This window comes from Balearica regulorum, chromosome 3 (genome assembly GCF_011004875.1).
Source record: "Balearica regulorum gibbericeps isolate bBalReg1 chromosome 3, bBalReg1.pri, whole genome shotgun sequence".
Taxonomy (NCBI): domain Eukaryota; kingdom Metazoa; phylum Chordata; class Aves; order Gruiformes; family Gruidae; genus Balearica; species Balearica regulorum.
Window position 1 is genome coordinate 78061955 of NC_046186.1, and position 17853 is coordinate 78079807.

Genomic DNA, 17853 nt, shown 5'->3' on the forward strand with positions numbered 1-17853 from the left:
AGTCAGGATGATCGATATTCTAGCAGAAGAATCTGAAACACCTTAGAGGTCTGTCAGAGGATAAAAACTTTTTTCCTAGATCCCTTCTTTATACCAGAGTCTTATAAAGCATTCAGAAGAGTGAACAATATACTTACTTGTATTTCATGACTTTATACTTTTTTTCACTTGGGAATGAGATGGAAAAAAAATGAAGAGTAAAATTTGAAAAGTACCTCAGAGTATGTACATGCAGCAGAATATGATACAAAGATTTGCTAAACAAACATCTACCTGCACTGATCCAAGTAGGTGACTACTAGTTTCAGGGTAGACTCAATTTGTGGGAAATCTGGCTGCCTACAAAAGTTTTATGTTGCATGGTATTGAACCGCTCTCAGAAGTGGAGATGTAAGCCTGAATTCTTAAATATTGCATTTTGGAAGCCTGAGGGCACGTCTAAAATAGATTTAGAGTTTATTACTAGCATTTCATTTTTACAGATGACATGGAAGAAGAGGGAGGAGGTTGCAAGGAAATTCTCTTCTTCTGCAGGCTCAGTGATGGGCTTTAGAAAAGCAGTTAGGTGCCTAAAGGTGTCTAGGGGGGAATGCTAAATGCACCTCAGTGAGTGACGTGCCTGGTCTCACTAACCTCCAAAACAAGTTAAATCCCAGATCTGTTCAAGTGCTTTTACCACATCAGCAAAGAACTTCTTTGCACTGCTAGACATCTAATTATCTCTATAAGATGGCCCCAATTAGTCACAGATGGCCAGCAACAAGAAAAGGGATGAAATGTTTTGCATTTTAACAAATATATTCTGCTTCTGGGCTAGGGAAGGTTTTGTTTTTCTGAGTGAATTTACCGGCTGTAGCTCTGACTCAAGTTACTCTGGCTTGATACTCTGCTGTCCCGGTACGGCGCTACACAGCGATGGTAAACAAGGCCTGGTGAGTGGCAGTCTCCACGGAGGGATTATTTACCCAATGACATGATGTGTGTCTTCCCGCGGTGATGCCACCACGTCATTTCCTTACCTCCTTCGCTATCACCAGCTTCCCCCCAGGGAGAGGGGATGATGCTCTCTGACGTGTTGGCAGCTCATCTTAAAGAGGGAGCTTTTAATGAGGCGGTGCCAAGCAAATGGGGCTGCTGCCTATCATACAAACTATCACTGCAGATATTTTTTCCTGCGAATGTTATGTATTAGCGAGCACTGAGAAAATTATACTTACTGAAAGAAATCAAAAGAGTGTAATTACAGTGATTTTTGTAGAGAGAGTTAAAGGATGCATGTCAAAAGGGACTGATATGTAATTATGATAATATCAGTTGCAACTCCTGTGCTATCTAATTACTTGAAATGGGTGGCATTGTGCAATCTTTATGAAAGCGAGCCACTTTGATAACAAAATGATATGATCTTAATATGAGATAAAAATAAAATTGAAAGGCAAGTAAAATGAATATATTGGTAGGAATAATAATAAAAGAGGCAGCACTCAATATGCTGGAAAGATGGTACAAACAGAAACCCACCAACCATCTCCAACCCCAAATCTGTGCTACACATTTGAGTCACACTGTGTCAGAAACTGAGATTCTGTGTGTGCTGCCTAAACTGGTAGTCAAAATCAAGACATATCGGCATGACAAGAAAAGAGTCAGAAGAAGTGGAGGAAGAAAGGAAGAAAGAGAGGAAAGATTAATAAAAATGGGAAAGAGCATAAATCTAGCAATCAAAGTGTTAAACTCTTCTGGGGGTTTGAATGTCTCCATGTGTTGAGTTTGCTCTAGATCTTCTGAGGTACCCCAAATCCCCAGCTGCTGAGTGGGTGCTGGACCCTCCTGGATTCAGGCACTCAGATATTCTATTTTGGTTTCATGCTGGCTGTATTACACTGATAAAACTGTCAGCAATACTTGAAACAAATAAAATATTAAAGTTATTACTTTAACATGCATTTTGTTCATCACATATGTAATTTAATTACACAGAACCCATACCTACTATAACATAATGCCATCTGTTGACAAATGACCTGGACACTGGAAAAAAAATCTAATTTTCCCATTCATTAGAAATGAAAATCCTAGCACGTCCATGCGCAAGCCCACGGACCTGCTGGTAGGACCATCCTCCTAATTATGGTGTAGCCTAGAAAAATCAACCTTTATTTGAATAGTGACATCAACAGATTTTCAGTTATTAGTGGTTTACAGATTTTTGTCACCACAACGGGCAGACACCAAAACTTTCATGGACTTTCATGGATTCTGCATTATCATCAGTCTTGTAATGAAAAATAAGATGGAATAGAAGGTGTAATATTATTTTCTTGACTACTTTCAGCTCATTTATCTCATGGACTACAGTTTGGATCACTTCTTTAAGTTATCATCATCTGATTTAACAGCAAAGACACAATCTCCTTTATAAGCTAAGTTTGCATATCTTCTGTAAAATTTTAAAATAAGAAAAGTAGAGCAGTAATTGGCTAGCATCCGTCATTTACTGCAAGTTTGGTAAATACATTTCTCTATGTACTGATTTCAGGGACCTACTTCTTGACTTATGCTCACTTAATCTGTTCCCATGACATCATACAGAATGAAAAAATCTGACTTAACTGTCTGTGTCTTTTCAAATCTGTTATACTGATTCCTCATTTAATCCAATCTTGTCTCTTTTTGGTACAAGAACAAAACCATGAAATACTTTTCTAACATACGTGTGTTTTAATTGCTACACCTTTTTCTTAAAGAAAACTGAATGTTTGGGACTCTTCCTCGGAGCTGTAACCTCACAACCACTTGCCACATAACACTGGTCTGTTCTGCCCCCTGTAATAGCTGCGTAGTGTTCATTCAATAGCATTTAACAGAGATTGCAACTTAGTCCTCTGAGCATGACATTTCAAAGCAGTTCTACCAAAGTTCTTCCTTAACAGAAAAGGTTCCCTCATACCTACATCCTAGCAGCTTCCTGGCCTCTGCATCTGCAGTACCTCTGTTTTACTTGGTGCTGCTTGACCAAGTCTGAAGTTGACTGACTTGTCTTTAATAGCCAGCTAAATTCCACTGAATTAATATTTTAAATCTCTGCTGAAGACTGCCTTTTGCTCCTTTGTGTAGCATGTTGGCGTTGAATATCAAGGAGACAAAAGGAAATCTGAGTTTTTGAAGGTGATTATGGTTTTCACTGACAAATCTGTCTAATTACAATAAAGAATGTCAGAACTAAACTTGAGAAAGAAGAGTAAAATGCTATTTCAACTTTGCAATCATTTTATACATTATTTTGTTTGTTTATGATGATTCAATGGACGATCTGTTAAAAATCTTATCTAGTTTGCAAGGAGCATGGCTGAAATGATTAGCAGGATTTCCATGCAAGACTGTAAAGTTTTTTTCCATTCTGGAATTTTACTTCATGAGATTAAGGTGTGAGGAAATAACATAAGGCTTATTATGAAACCTGCCATCTTCTGAAAGAAAGAAAAGAACAAGCAACACCCGCCAATAAGAAATAAGCCAACAAAATATCCACTGGCCGTGCTGCTGCCCAGGCTGGCAGAGCAGTCTCAACCACATTTCTGGCACCTACCAGAAGGTTTTCTTACCTTCACTGCAAACTCTGTATCTGTGGCTTTATGAACACATCTCTTGCACACTGAATAGGAGCCAATTCCTATGTCCTCCTTGATCTCGTATCCATCTGTAAAGTGAATGTTGTTCCCATGTAACTGCTATAGGAAAAGACAAAAGAAACAAGGTCATCGGGACATGGGGATGTAAAGCCAAGGACTAGCCTCGTCTTAATAAAGGAAGTGCTTGATCTCCTCTCCTTCACAGAGCTCTCTTGTCCTTAGCGGGTTGTCGAAGTTGTTAAAAAAAAATCTGGAGCTCTGTACTCAAACAAGTGTGTCCCCTCCCTTTTTACCTTTTTGTTTCAGTCTACAGGACAGAGTTGGCCATGCAGAACTAATGGGAAAAAAGCAGTGATTTTCTAATTATATGGGGAATGCAGACAATGCCCTCCTGTTAGAGATTCACAAGAAACTCTGGGCACAAATCCTTTGACAAACCCACATAACTTGACAATACATAAACTTATTTTTAATTACTGAGGGGCCAGATAACTTATAAACCATTAGTAGCTTCACAGGCTTCAAAACAGATACCCCACATATAGGCTGTGCCTGCAGACCACTGGAGGTCTTGTCCCGGATATGTTTAACTATGATTTCTGTGTGAGAGAAAAGTTACTCTTTTAAGCCAATATAACTTAAGAAAATATATTGCTAGTGAAAATAGCAGGAAAATAATTTTAAATTTCTAATGTTATTTATTGAAGGGTACAAAATTAACTGTGGCACCATTAGTTCATATGCCCTTTGGAAAACATTTGGGCAGGCAGATTGGATAGGTGGTGAAACCCAAATCTGAGGTCTTGCTGCAAATTGCATCCCAGGACTCAAGACATGACCAACAGCTCTCAAAATCCACTAGGATCCTCTGCCTAGAAAATGTATCCTTGCTAGCAAAGTCCACACAGAACCTTCTAAATGATAAGACCTGCACATGTGACGTTCAATACATTTTTACAAAGCAAACCACAGGAATATATATATAAAATTTCTGGGTTGTAATTGCTTGGGTGACATTTCACTTACTGTTGCATAAGAGAATATTTAAGAATATGACATGTTCCACTGTAAAATATTAAAATAGGGATGAAAACCTATGAAAACCACAGACAGGGGCTCTCCCCCTTGAGGCGTGTATACCTCTTGCCATGAGTAAGAGAGGAACTTTTTCCTCGTGGGAAAATTCGTTGCATTTTTGAGCATCCCAGTTCTCTCTCCTGATTCACTGTCCCCCTGATGTATTGAGCCATTTGTAGCAATTTTTTTCTAGTTTAAATTACGATAACTGGAGAAAATGTTGTAGGGGAATGGCAGCAAAGAACCAAGTGTCTGGCAAGTGTCCTTCCCCTGTCAAGGCCCTCTGGGTTATGTGAGTACAGCCGGGCTCTTGTGCAATAGCAACAGGGACATGGTGGCCTCTTACACCCAGGAGCTTGGGCTCTGTGTCTGTGGGAGCCTACAGCAGTAGTTCATTAAGCCCCTTTACCAACACAGACCATATCATATAATTCGAGACGAAACTGTTGAGAATGACATGCACTCTCTGAAAAAAACAACACATCACTAGCTGCCCTGTATGCACAACTGGAATTGTGTTTCAGGTGTTCAGAAGTACTTTTCATTTCAGTTGTGATAAGGTGCAATTTCTGTTTCCTTTGTAAAGGCTGTGGAGAACACGAACTTAAAGATAAAAGCCTTTGGGAAAAAATTCTCATTTTCCACCTCCTACATGCTGCATGTAAACACCTCCTACTTACACTGGGTAGCTGTGAAATACCAGTGAGAACGCTGAGGCAGTTTAAATACACTATGCACGTATGTATCTGCCCATCAAATGTGAAGTGTAACATCAGCATCAATACCTGCACAATTGGATGGACGGTGATTTTGTGCACATCTTGCTGTGCAGGCTCCTGCACCAAGTTAGAGGCAACAAAGCTGAACCCTCTGAAAAGATGATGAGCATTGGCACTTGGAGGAACACCTGGGGAATCTGTAGGAGAAAGAAGAAAATGGCTTCACGAGCTGCACAAAAGATCAGAAAGTAATAGCGCAGCACCTGCAACAAAGTCACCCCTGCCAGTCAACAGCAGATCCTGCTAAACTGGCAGACAAATGTGAATATAATCCACCTCCACATCAAGGCTTTGGTGTGCCTTCTGCATCCTGTTCTTCTGGATCAGAACAGTGCAGGGGTATTGTTTGCAAGGATCTCTCCTCTTGGGTACAGAGGCTTTTTTCACATGTGCATGTTCACTCTTAGGCAAAGCACTGCCTGTGCCAGGAGTCTGCACAGAGAGAGAAGGCACAGGATGGCAAGGCTAGGAGAAAGACAGGTGGCTCAAGGCAGGGCAGCCCTTTGGCTTAGCACAGGTTCTCCAGGCAGTGGAAAAAAGCTGCAAGCTGCTAAATCTTTCCTTGGCAGCACACCTTGACTACAGAAATTACAAAGGCTAAAGTGCTATCTGGGTAATGTGGTATGTTGTGTGGGTCAGGAGAATGTAGAGAAGACAGGACCTGAAGCACGTGTAAAAGTGCGATGCTCCAGTAGTGGTGGTTTGTAGCGTCACAAGGATCTTTCTGGAGCAGCTTTAGGAGCTGGGACTTACTCCAGGGAAGATGTTGGTTGACTTGTCCTCAGGTGAACAAAATGACTAGGAGTGTTTTAACTAACATTTATAGACTTTTTCTCCCCACTCCTTCCCCTGACATGGCAAATCCAGGGGAGGAATGGTTGCATATCAGAGAGCCCTGAATTATTCTACCTTTGGAATGAAATAATTAGAGAGCAGTTCCTGGTACCTACAACCCTGCTCAGTGAGAGAAACATCCTGCCAAATCGAGAAGAGTTGCACTTCACTTAAAACTCTGAAAAGCTTTAAAGAGATCTTTCTCCCCAATGTATATTTTGTCCCTGATATTTTCAGAAGCAAGAACGAGTCACATCGCAAACCATTCCTTGGTAGCTGGCTGGGTATTGTAAAACCTATAGTACTAAAATTTGCTCACCTTTCATTTGTTCTTTTTTTTGTGTTTGGTTTTTTTTCCCCCTCCCCTTCTCATTTCCTGCCACATGTGACTTACCATGGCAAGTTACAAAGCTAAACTTTAGAAAACTAGCTCTTTGCAGGAGTCTGTAAATACGCAGTTTAACTATAGTAAAGAAAATACATCCCCACTGGACCTTATATCTGACTCACCTGCCTACACCATCAGCACCACCCATTAGTGTGTAGGGCAGTGGCGTGGATGACTGAATATCTCTTGAGGTCCTGAACATATGTGAGAATGTAAGCATTTCCTTGTGTGGACATTCCCTGTATAAATCTACTGGTCAAATGAACAGAGGATTTGAAGCCAGAATATGGTAAAAACAAATTATCTGCTTGGAAATAAACAAAACTGAGACTGCAGCTAATTCTATATCTCATTACAAAGCCGCCTCAGCCTTGACAGGAGTCAGAAATAAGCACAGCAAGTCAGACCTCACTGCAAAGTACATGAAGCAGCTTGTTTTTTTGGTAAAATGACGTGGGCTATTTGTTTATCTCAGTGTATTGATGGGCACTCTCCTTCAAAATACATGGATGGGTCACACCAGACCTCTTGCATCACTAGGTACTTCTTACAATGGTATATGTACAACAGTGATTTTCCAAGAGGGATTAATTAAGATGAAAGAATATTTGTTTTAAAAAAGGAATGACAATAATTCAAATCTCCTGAACTTCAGAGAAGCTGTGATCCAACTCTAAAATGTAAGTGCTAGGTCATCTCTATTTAAAAATAACTGTTTCTTCATAATTCACTGCCAATCTCTTCATCAAACACTGTAGAAGAACTACTGATTATTTGGTGTTCAATAGTAAATATTGATCACCACCAAGTGACATGGCCATCATATGAATTAAATGTTAAAACACCTGTGTTAAGTGCAACATTGTGTTTAAATCATGTTAATTAACTGATAGCTATGAAACCTAAACAATTTGCCTAGTTTTGATAAATCCAGGATCATTTCATATGTCTGAATTAGGCCCACTTGCAAACGCCCATCTTGTATAATGGTAATCTTTTTCCCTGTGAAAGTCATAACGCTTTGTCCCACTAGAACCATCTAACTTTACAGGATTTTCAAAGGCTTCATAAATCTTGAGTAATTTACTTCAGTATGCTTCACTGGGGTTAGCGAACATTATTATCTTATTTGCAGAGGAGGGAATTTAGATACTTCAGGTGCAATTTTATGTATTTTTTCTCAGCAGTAAAGCCAGCCTAAGACATCTGCCTAAGCTGCTGGTTACAGCATGCTGCCCCATCACTTACAACAGTACAACCATTTGTGGTCTGAAATCCAAGTTGGATCACCAGAATGATCTTGGATTGATCCTTGTTGAAGTCACCATTTATAACCTGGATTGCTTCAGTTTCCTGCTCCCTGTGAGGAGCTGACTCAACACAAATGAGATGTGGGTTCACAGTGGTGGACTTAGGAAACAAGTGGCCAGAAAAAGCAACTCTAACTCAGATGAATCCCTGAGAAAAGGTGGTGTGAAACTGTACCCATAGAGAGGAACTGCCAATGTCAGAAACCACATCTTTGGCACACTCAGAGCTGAGGTTAGGAACCCACACAAAGCTGTTTCAACCTCCAGGCTATAGAAACTTTCTGAGGTACAGCAAATTACTGGATTGGCACGTTACCAGATCCAAAACTTTGACATAAACCTGTTTCCAGGCAGGAGAACTCATTCATAACAACAGCTATTTGATTTTTTACATTTTAGAATGCATAAATAGGTTCCTCTTTACACAGGAATATCAAGGCAGAAATGTAACGTAGTTTATCCATGTCTAGCAACAGGCAACATTGTAACTGGGATTACCACTCTGACGTTACTGATATTCTTGCTTTCCACTAAAGGAGTGGAAAGATGGTGTTTTGTGCAATGGTCACCTGCATATATATACTTCACAAAGTGTGATATTCCTGTTAGGAAATAGAAATTATAGGAACAACATTCTTACTGCAAGGATTTTCTAAATATTGTGAGCCAAATTTCCTGTTGGCATAACTCTACTGATCTAAGAACTAGAAGATTCTCTATTACTGTTAATCATGTATTAACTTCCAACAGTCCATAGTCTATGGGATTTCATAATTAAAGAAAACATCTATGGAATATATAGTTAAATACCAACTTGCAGAGATGCAAAGTTCTTTGATGCTGAGGTAATTTAAAATAGTTAAATTCAACTAATGTAAGCAACAATAAGAGTAATAAAATAGCAAATCAAGAGTTATTTTTCCTATTAAAAATGTGAAATCTATCCTTTCTGAAGACTAATTAATGTGAGGTTGGTGAAACGCTTATGAGTTTTTCTTGTAAACGCAAAACAGTCTTTGCTTCCTGCTGGACGTTGCAAACCCCAGTAATCCCACAGGTGATCAGACTTTTAGACCTCATTGGAATGGAGAGGGGAAGGAAGAGTGAATTTACTCACTAAAAAGATGCATTGCCTATGTGCCACTTTACTAACCTGTGGGGGTCCGAGATGTGAATTCTGGATCAAAATGAAAGGTGTCTTCTGGCCGTCCCACTGCAGGCTTGAAAGGCGGCTTGATTTCTTTCCTGTATAGTTTCTACAAGGAGCAGAACAGATCACAGTCAACAACAACCTGTACACCTTCAACATCTGCCTTTATTACCAGGTACTTTGTGGCCTCTTTACTGATGCTTAGTGATCTTTAAGAAATCGCTACACCCTGCTCCTTTGCAAGCATTCATAGGGACGCACACGCACCCTGGGAGATGAACACACCGAGGTGCAGCATGTCTGGATCCGATCCACAGCCTACAGAGGTTAACGGAAAGAGACCTACTGATTTCAGCGATCTTTTCATCATCTCTGCTTGAAATGGCCAAAACTGAACATCATGCTGATGGCAGCACGGGGAACAGACCTCCAGTTTGACTCCCTGCCCCACGCTTCAGTCCCTAGACTGCATTCCCTTTCTAGCAATGCTTTTGTTCTCAGGTTTCAAAGGCTGAATTAATTGCCACAGGCAGAGCCAATAATTAACATGTCTGAGCATAAATATAACATTTCATCCAAACTTTCAAGTCATGATAAGAGCTGGAGAGTTCAATTTTACGACTGTTTGTAATATGCATTTTCAGGTTAGCTCTTAAAACAACTTCATAACGAGCTTTTCAAAATATTTAATGGAGATTAATACATGCTTGTCCAGCTCTTTGTATGCAGGAAGATGCTTTTTAAGTGTGGGGTTTGTGGTGAATTAACTTCTGTAATACAAAGCATGTGGTCAAACCTCAGATATATACACATCAACATAATTTGAACTTGATTTTGCATAGATAAATAAAGGTTCTTGAGGCAGGACATTCTGTAGCATAGTATTAGCATTAGCATAAAGCATATGTTTGTGGTTGAATTATGATTCCTTGGAAAAGTGGAATGGTGAGGCTGGAAATGACTCTGCAATAATTAATGGCCATTTCACCATAAAAAGTTCCTGCTTGCGTAAAACTGCTCTGTATCTTCTGAGAGAAAAAGAGATGAATAACTGCTGTGAGCCACAATGGAAAGCCAGTCTCCCAAATAATTAAAAGCCAATTGCATCTTAAGCAGGAAGTGTCACTCATCAACTGAAAAGTATCAACCTAATAATAAACATATATCTTTTTCTGTCTGCACAGAACTTTCAAAGAGAACTCAGCACCTACTGAAGGTTTTTCTGTTGCTAGGATTTCACCTTAAGAAAGCTATTTGCTTCCAGCTTCCCCTTATTTGTCTTAATTCACAACTGCAGTCCTTCTACTGCAGAGAGCAATATGGTCACATGTACATGCTTCCTCCTTGAATTAATTGCACCCCTCATCCTGTGAGGTCCACAAATTGGAAAATGTTTTAGGGTTGAACATCATTCGGGAACTGCACTCTCTTTTGATTATCGTAACCATATTCTCTCTGGCCTCTTCATTCCTCCCCCCATCTGCAGTTTCCTAAGTGCTGTTGGAGCTACATTTGTATTTTGGATCCCTAACCCACATCCTCCACTACTAGGGAGGGATTTAAGTTTCATCATGAGTCACACGTCGCCTAAAGATGTGTAATCACAAATCCGCTTGCTGGGAGGGGATGGAAACAAAGAAGTTGCTTGTGCGAGTGAAAGGCACCTCCTCTGAGCACAACACGGATGACTACCTTTTCCATTTTCTTTTCCACTTGTGATAAAAATTATTTCTGGTGTTTCTGACTAGACAACTAGGAACAGCAAAAGGTAAACTGCCTAAAATATTTTTTTTTCCCCCAAGCTCTGGAATTAGATAACTAAATGAAATCTTTGAGGAACAAGAACAAGCAGAGCAGTGTGGGCTTTCCCATCCCACGCTGGCTGTAGTTCTCTGGGTAAGCCACTACAACCAAAGCCAATTCACTGAAGCAAACTAAACCACAGGGCAGCCCGACAGAGTTAAATATGAAGGCTTGCTGCAGGCAGAACACTTCTTCCTCTAAAAACCCGCACCCTGTAGACTGCAAAACACAACAGGACACCAGCTGATCTACGAAAACAGTAAGAATCATAGCCGTTGTTTCCTATACACACAGAGAACAAATCTCTTGGAGGATTTGAGATCTGTCTGGATTTTCCAAGAATATTTCTAATTTTAAGTGAAATACATTAACCTATTATCTCTTACCATGCTCCCAAAATTATTTGGGGCTGATGGATCACCTGGATCTCTTCCAACAGAGACCAATCAGAGTGGCAAGTGGCATAGCAAATTAAGTTTCAAATCTTCTCATTGACCATCTCTATCGGGCTGTCATGTAACTTCTGGTAAAGTTTAAAGAGTTATCTACATCCCAGGTCATGGTAACCTTGGCTCTGTATGCAGAAGTCACTGGGAGTTCCACCACCTATTTTAATGGTAAGAGAGTCCCAGCTGTCCCAGTTTAAATCCCAGTTTTCATATCCAAATTATTATTTTGGGGCATCTTATTAGGCATTCAAAAGAGACTTTGGATATGTTAGTGCTAACTGGAGCATTTAAATTTCAGCTTGGGTGCTTAAGATCATTGTATATGTGTTATTTTGCATGGGTATAAGAAGCTGAAGATTTTTTTTTCTTCCATATTGTTTTCACATCCATAAAGCAGAAATGTATTCCTTAGTCCTTAATGTTTTATTGAGAATGTAATTTCTCTCTCTTTCCCAGTAAAGAATAACCTCTCACATCCCACCCCCATTTTTTTAAACTGGCCACAGCATTGTCTTAGCACAGAAAAATGCGACTGACAGGTATCAGGAATCACTGTGCATCACGCACGGCTGTCGGATCCAGAGGCTGTGCGGAGGGAGTGCATAATCCACAGAATGAGGGGGATGAACTCCAAGGTGTGAAACTACTGATTTAGATATTCATACCTGGATACATGCTTGAAGTAGATATCCATGCTTCTGTCTACTTATCAACCCTTTACATCCTTCTGAGACTTTGATAATCAGTACCTTCAGATTAATAAGTACCTACAAATTAACTAAAACACAGTTCTCAAGCAGTCTGAGAAACTATAAGCTTCTATTAACTTCCTTTCTGATTTGGGACAACCTCCTTGTTTTGAAATAACTAATTTTCCCTCAGGTCCCAATGACCTTTTCTTAATGTATGTTGCCAGAGCCCTGGTATGAGCTTCATCTGAACACCTCCTCAGCTGGGACTCAAGTAATACACCAGGGAGACTAGTAACAAAATGCTGTGACATGCATCTGTTTCTTGTTATGTATAAGCAGTTAATTTTGCATCATCTTTAAAAAAATGCACTTCTAAAAAAAACCCAGAGATGTAAATGCCCTGTACTTGTGCCTGGCAAATATCAAGAAAAAGAAAATGGTTTAATTTAATTAAAAACTATTCAGTCATTTCCTCAGCCGAGTTTCTTTGATGAAGAATTGAATTATTCCTTAGACACCTTCTAGAAATAGAAAGATGCTACCCTCCACAGTGACGCACTTGTAGTGTGAGAATAAACTCCCTTGATACATATACCTGTCATGGAAAATCCAATAAGCAGACAAAAGGATGAACTACGTTCTAAAATGCTTGTCCTCTCTTAGATTAATGGCTCAATGTTATTGCTTGCAAATGGTAGAAAAGCTAGCAGAATTCAGACCTTGGGATCAATTTCTACTGTTTGTAAAATCTGCAATGATATAAAATTCACGTTTTCAGTTTAGTTTGATCTCTGATTAATATTGAAGGAAATAGAACTTGAGTCCACTTTCTTCCCACTCCTTCCCTCAGCTGTATTTGACAGTTGATTTCCTAGCATATCATGTGTTCTAGTTCCAATTTAGCCTGTCATCTAAACAAAAAATACTGTGTATAGCCCACTCCTCTGATTGCAGTCTGTAAAAAGGGATTTCATTTTTCATTTTCAATGAAAAGCCAGAAATTCTTTAAGCATGACCCGGAAAGAAGACACGGTAATAAAAGAATCAGGAACCAGACTGCGCTTTCTCAGAGCCAATGACTGAAACTATCTGAGGTCAACTCATTTTGGGTCTGCTTGTCTTAGGGAGAAAAGGAGGTGCAAGGGTAGTAAGCAGGGAAAACAGAAGCAGAAGGAGCTTGACATCTAATCTCCTTCCTGTGAATCCCAGCCTTGATCATGAAAGACAGTCCATTCATTTAACAAAGGATCTATTGAATTTGTGTCACAGTGCCTACTAAATGCCTTAGAACAATAAGACTGATATTTGCAGAAACCTTCATCTATTTTTTCACCCTCGAAAGTGGGAATTTAGGGTGTTGTTACTGGGTGACGATAGCTGTAAAGACGAGACTCGTACAGAGATTAGCTCATGCCATAATTTAAGTTTAGGCATAAAAACCTCTGTGTCAGATTGTCCACAGTTCCTTTAGTGTTACTTACACACCAAAAGTTAAACTTAGGGTGGCTGGAGATTTGTACTGAAGAACAGCACCCTGGAACATGGGAATGATGTAAAGCAGCTGTGGGAAAGGACAGGAGGAGGATAGTTGTTCTCTGGCCACGCTCATGTTTTCCAGGACTGCACCTATTGCAGTGGTGATACGCTATCAGCGCTGCTGTGCTTGGCATGAGCACCTGCAGCATCATAATGGGGCTTTTTCACACTGCGTACGTTGTTTCCACTGTGGTCGCTGCCTTCATCCGAACCAGACACTGTCTGGTAGCGTCTGTCTGAAGACAGCGAAAAATGAGGAACAAGTGGGAAATGACTGCTCCAACAGGTAAACACTTCACTGTTAAAGACAATAACCAAGCCCCAATCCAAACCCCAAGGGAACAGCTCTGATAGTACTCTGACGTGAAGATCTGATTTATACATTTCTGTCTGCGATTCTAATGACTTCATCACTGCACTACCTAGACTTGACACACAACTTGGAAGGAAGCAGCTAACTCTCATTTCTGCTTTGAATCTCTTTTAAACTGAGATGAAGCAACTCGGTGGTTTGTTCTTGTTTATCACATCACTCTTGTAGGGAAAATCTTGCTTAAATAAAGACCTGTTTTGCACTGGGTTTCTAGAAGACACTAACCCATTCTGACCCTTTGTGATAAGGGAGTTGTTCATAGAGGATCGTTTTCCTACAGTTGCTGAAAGTTTCTATGCTGTCAGTTGCAGTAGTCCTGTCTATCATAGCTCCCAAGGTAGTGCAGAACTCTCCAAGAGAGCTTGCCTTTTGCTCTCTGAGGTCTTTATATCACCAAGGTATACAATAAATCAACATTCATGTCCTGCCTCTATAATGTTGTTTGCTGACTGCCTGCAAATTGATGCAAGAGACTCTGTATATGTGGTGGAAGAATAAAATGAGGGCATCAGGGACTCTTTTTCCTGCAACAGTACAGAGATCAGCACTAAACATCTGTGCCTGATCCATTTCTGTTCTCTGACCCTGCTCTATTTCTCTCCATGGAGAACACGTTAACAGTTGGTTGGATGATCATTGTAAGGCAAAGTCCTGGCTTCAGCTCAGGGCCAGGCTAGCTCACACCCCTCTGAAATGCACACACTACTCCTGCTGTAGCTAGATAAGCTTCCCAAGATCTCCATGAATGATAGCAAAATTAGGATTAAATGAGCAAATATATTACAAAGATGATAGCTGATCTGTGTAATAATGATCTGTCTGTCTCCAAGAGAGTGCAATAAGCACTAATTATCTCAGATTAAAATGGGTCTTTACAGCTACATTTTACAGTAAAGTTAGAGGGCTAGATAAGACATCAAAGGGCAACTAAATCCACCTTCCTGTCTACCTCCAAGTCATGTTCAAGCATACCTAGCCTCTTCCTAGTAGATATTTTCCTAACCCATACATAAAAACTTTTTCAAATGATGGAGTACTCTACAATTTCCTTAGGACAGGCATGAAATTGTTCCCTAAAGAACTGAGCTTGAAACAATCACCAATCATCATGAGAGAAGGTGGTCTTGAGGAGTCTCACGGTCCAGAACTGACTTTGCTGAAAACCTTTCCAAGATGCAGAACCTCATTTCTCTGTGATGAGTTACTGAGCTGCTCCACTAGCAAACACTGAAGAAGGAGAAACCCTCTCACTGCTCCAGTGCTGATTATTACGTTAAGACGTATGCACCTGACCTGTATTTTGATTGCAAAGATAAGGACTGTGGAGATACCAGAGGAATACAGAGAATAATAATAATAATAATGAAAAACCTAACTCTTCAGGATTCTCTATTTTTTCTTTTCACTTAGTGTTTTCATAAATGTAAAGTCTTTATACAGACTCTCATGATTAGTAAGAAGCACACAAAGAAAGAGAATCTAGACTCCCGAACATATGTAATAGGACTAAAAGTCAGCTGGGCCATAAAGGAAAATCTCAAACTCCACTTTCATTGATCATCTCTTAATATGCTTATGAGTCCTGCCAACTCTTCAACACGCAATTCAATTTAGATTCATGAGTTTTTCCAAAATAAATGATTCTTTGGGGCTTTCAAAGGCCACTTGGGCACCAAAAAATGTGTTTTCACAGAGGAATTAGCTTTACTGTAAAGCCCTGGCTCTGTCACATATGTTCATGCTGTTTAACCAGAATTAATAGTGAGAACTGCATCAATGTGACCTGTTACACTAGCATTCGTGAGTGAATTCAGATCAAGTATTAAAGAGACATAACAATATCATAAAACCAGTCAGATAAAATTAAACTAGAAGATTCTGGAGGATGTGGCAAACAGGAGCTCTGATGCACTGGCAGATGTCCAGATCAGGAATGAAAAGTGTTTGCCTCCAGGTTTGTCTAAAAATAGGTCACTTTGAACAAATATGACGCTGAAAATGTGAGAAGGTTTAACCTGTTGCAAGTCTAAATCGAATACTTAGCTAATCTCTACTGCCAGCTTTATGAGCTGTAGCTGATAGCAATAAAATAAATCCTTGTTTACCAGTCTGTGAATGATGTCTGACATGGCTTATTTGAACCATGTTACATTTGATCAAATGTTTGCTGTTCCAATTTTGAGTGCTGATGTTAAATTAATGACTCACCTCAATAAAACATCAACCACTTGTAAGAGGAGTTGCCGTTTCCTGTTCTGGCTGGTTTATTTGTATGCTCAGTGATGTAAAATCGCACTTCTGAAAATCCATCTATGTTGTGCTTTTCTGTAGCCCCCATCGCAATATAGTGGAAGGGCCAGATCCTGTCCTATGGTTACTAAGGCCAAAAGTGACAAGAAGGGGTCAACAGACCTATCCTGTTGTAAGATTTATTATTCCCCAGCATAAAGTAGCACGACCTGCTGTACAGCCTGCTGTACCCACTCAGCAGATAGGCAGCCAGTCCCGGTAGCACCATGCTGTGTTTGGGAAAAGCATGCACCTGCAGGTCTTGGAGCTCCGTGGAGCTACTGTTGGCAGACGTGTAAGGGAAGACCTGGGGCTCCTCTAAATAATTCTGAGAGAAAAGGATTTGTGGAGGTTCCTGATATCGGAAAGAATAAAACTAGCATTTAGTCCAGCTTGCCTAACCCAGGGAGAAGTGTTTCAATATGGAACATAAAAGCAGAAAGATGGAGGGACCTACAGCATCAGACCACTTCCCTCTGGAGTATCTCTTTCAAGACCAGTCCTTTGGCTCTGTTTTCTTTTGCAATTCAAATATTACAGGAATTCTTTCATTTAAAGCTGCTCATTTTCACTCCAGTCCAGCTCCCACAATCAATGCATCATGTTTATTAGAGCTGAATGTGGAAATTATCCTGCAGAACACTGCAAATAGCCTCAGGCAGTACCATGATAAGCCAGACCATCAGACAAAACAGAGACAAGCAGTTAGAAAAAACTGGCTATGCTGAAAGCAGCTATTTCTTTCACTTGTGGGTATGTGAACAAATGTATATATAGAATCATGGAATCATTGAATCATTTAGGCTGGAAAAGATCTTTGAGATCATTGAATCCAACTGTAAACCTCACACTGCCAAATATATATGCAAGAGACACAGGCCCCCACTTTAAAGGCTCTAGCTTCTCTATGAAGAGTTCACGCCATCTTTTTTTCTAAGCATGGCAGTTTTTCTTAAAAAATTCAGCTAAGAAAAATAATAAAAATAAATAAATAAAATGCTGCTGCACTTACGTTCCAGTCTATAGTAATAAAGAAAGGGTGACGTTTAATTTCTTCCACTCCATCAAATCCAGCACCTGACAAGAGAATGAAAGAATCAAAATGAAGTCATGCTTAGAAGAGTGCTGCATGTCATCTCTTCTTCAGCCTTCCTCCCCATCCCCTCTTTTCTTCTGACAAAGTCAGAGTCACCATCTAAACATTTCTTCTACTCAAGAAACCCTGAACAGTGCAACTGCAATAACAGTATAAACTACCATAAATACAGACAAGGGCACAAATTAACCCAACATCTGATGGCTGAGGGTTTTTTACTATTCTCTAATGGAGGGTGGTGCCAAGGCTGAATAGCTGCTCTCTTCAGGCTTCAGACGAGACGTGGGATTTCAACTGGAGCAGAGCGCACGCACCAGTGAGGCCAGGAGAGGCCCTAAGATGTCCTGATACTATGGCAAAGGTACTGGGAAACTCTTCTGAGAATATTTAGGGAAACTCTTCTGAGATCTGGTAATGAATCTAATTCTTTCATTACTTTTGCCTT

The 17853-nt window shown here is 40.0% G+C and overlaps 1 protein-coding gene across 1 annotated transcript in view; it reads right to left on the reverse strand.

Moving 5' to 3' along the window:
• Nucleotides 1-17853, reverse strand: part of RPS6KA2 (ribosomal protein S6 kinase A2) — a 173814-nt gene that overhangs the window by 26009 nt on the left and 129952 nt on the right. The window contains exons 11-14 of the mRNA XM_075748564.1: nt 17325-17389; nt 9174-9276; nt 5495-5625; nt 3606-3731 (exon numbers count right to left, since the gene is read on the reverse strand). Coding sequence (XP_075604679.1) covers nt 3606-3731; nt 5495-5625; nt 9174-9276; nt 17325-17389 — 425 coding nt within the window. The remainder of the gene's footprint in view (nt 1-3605; nt 3732-5494; nt 5626-9173; nt 9277-17324; nt 17390-17853) is intronic.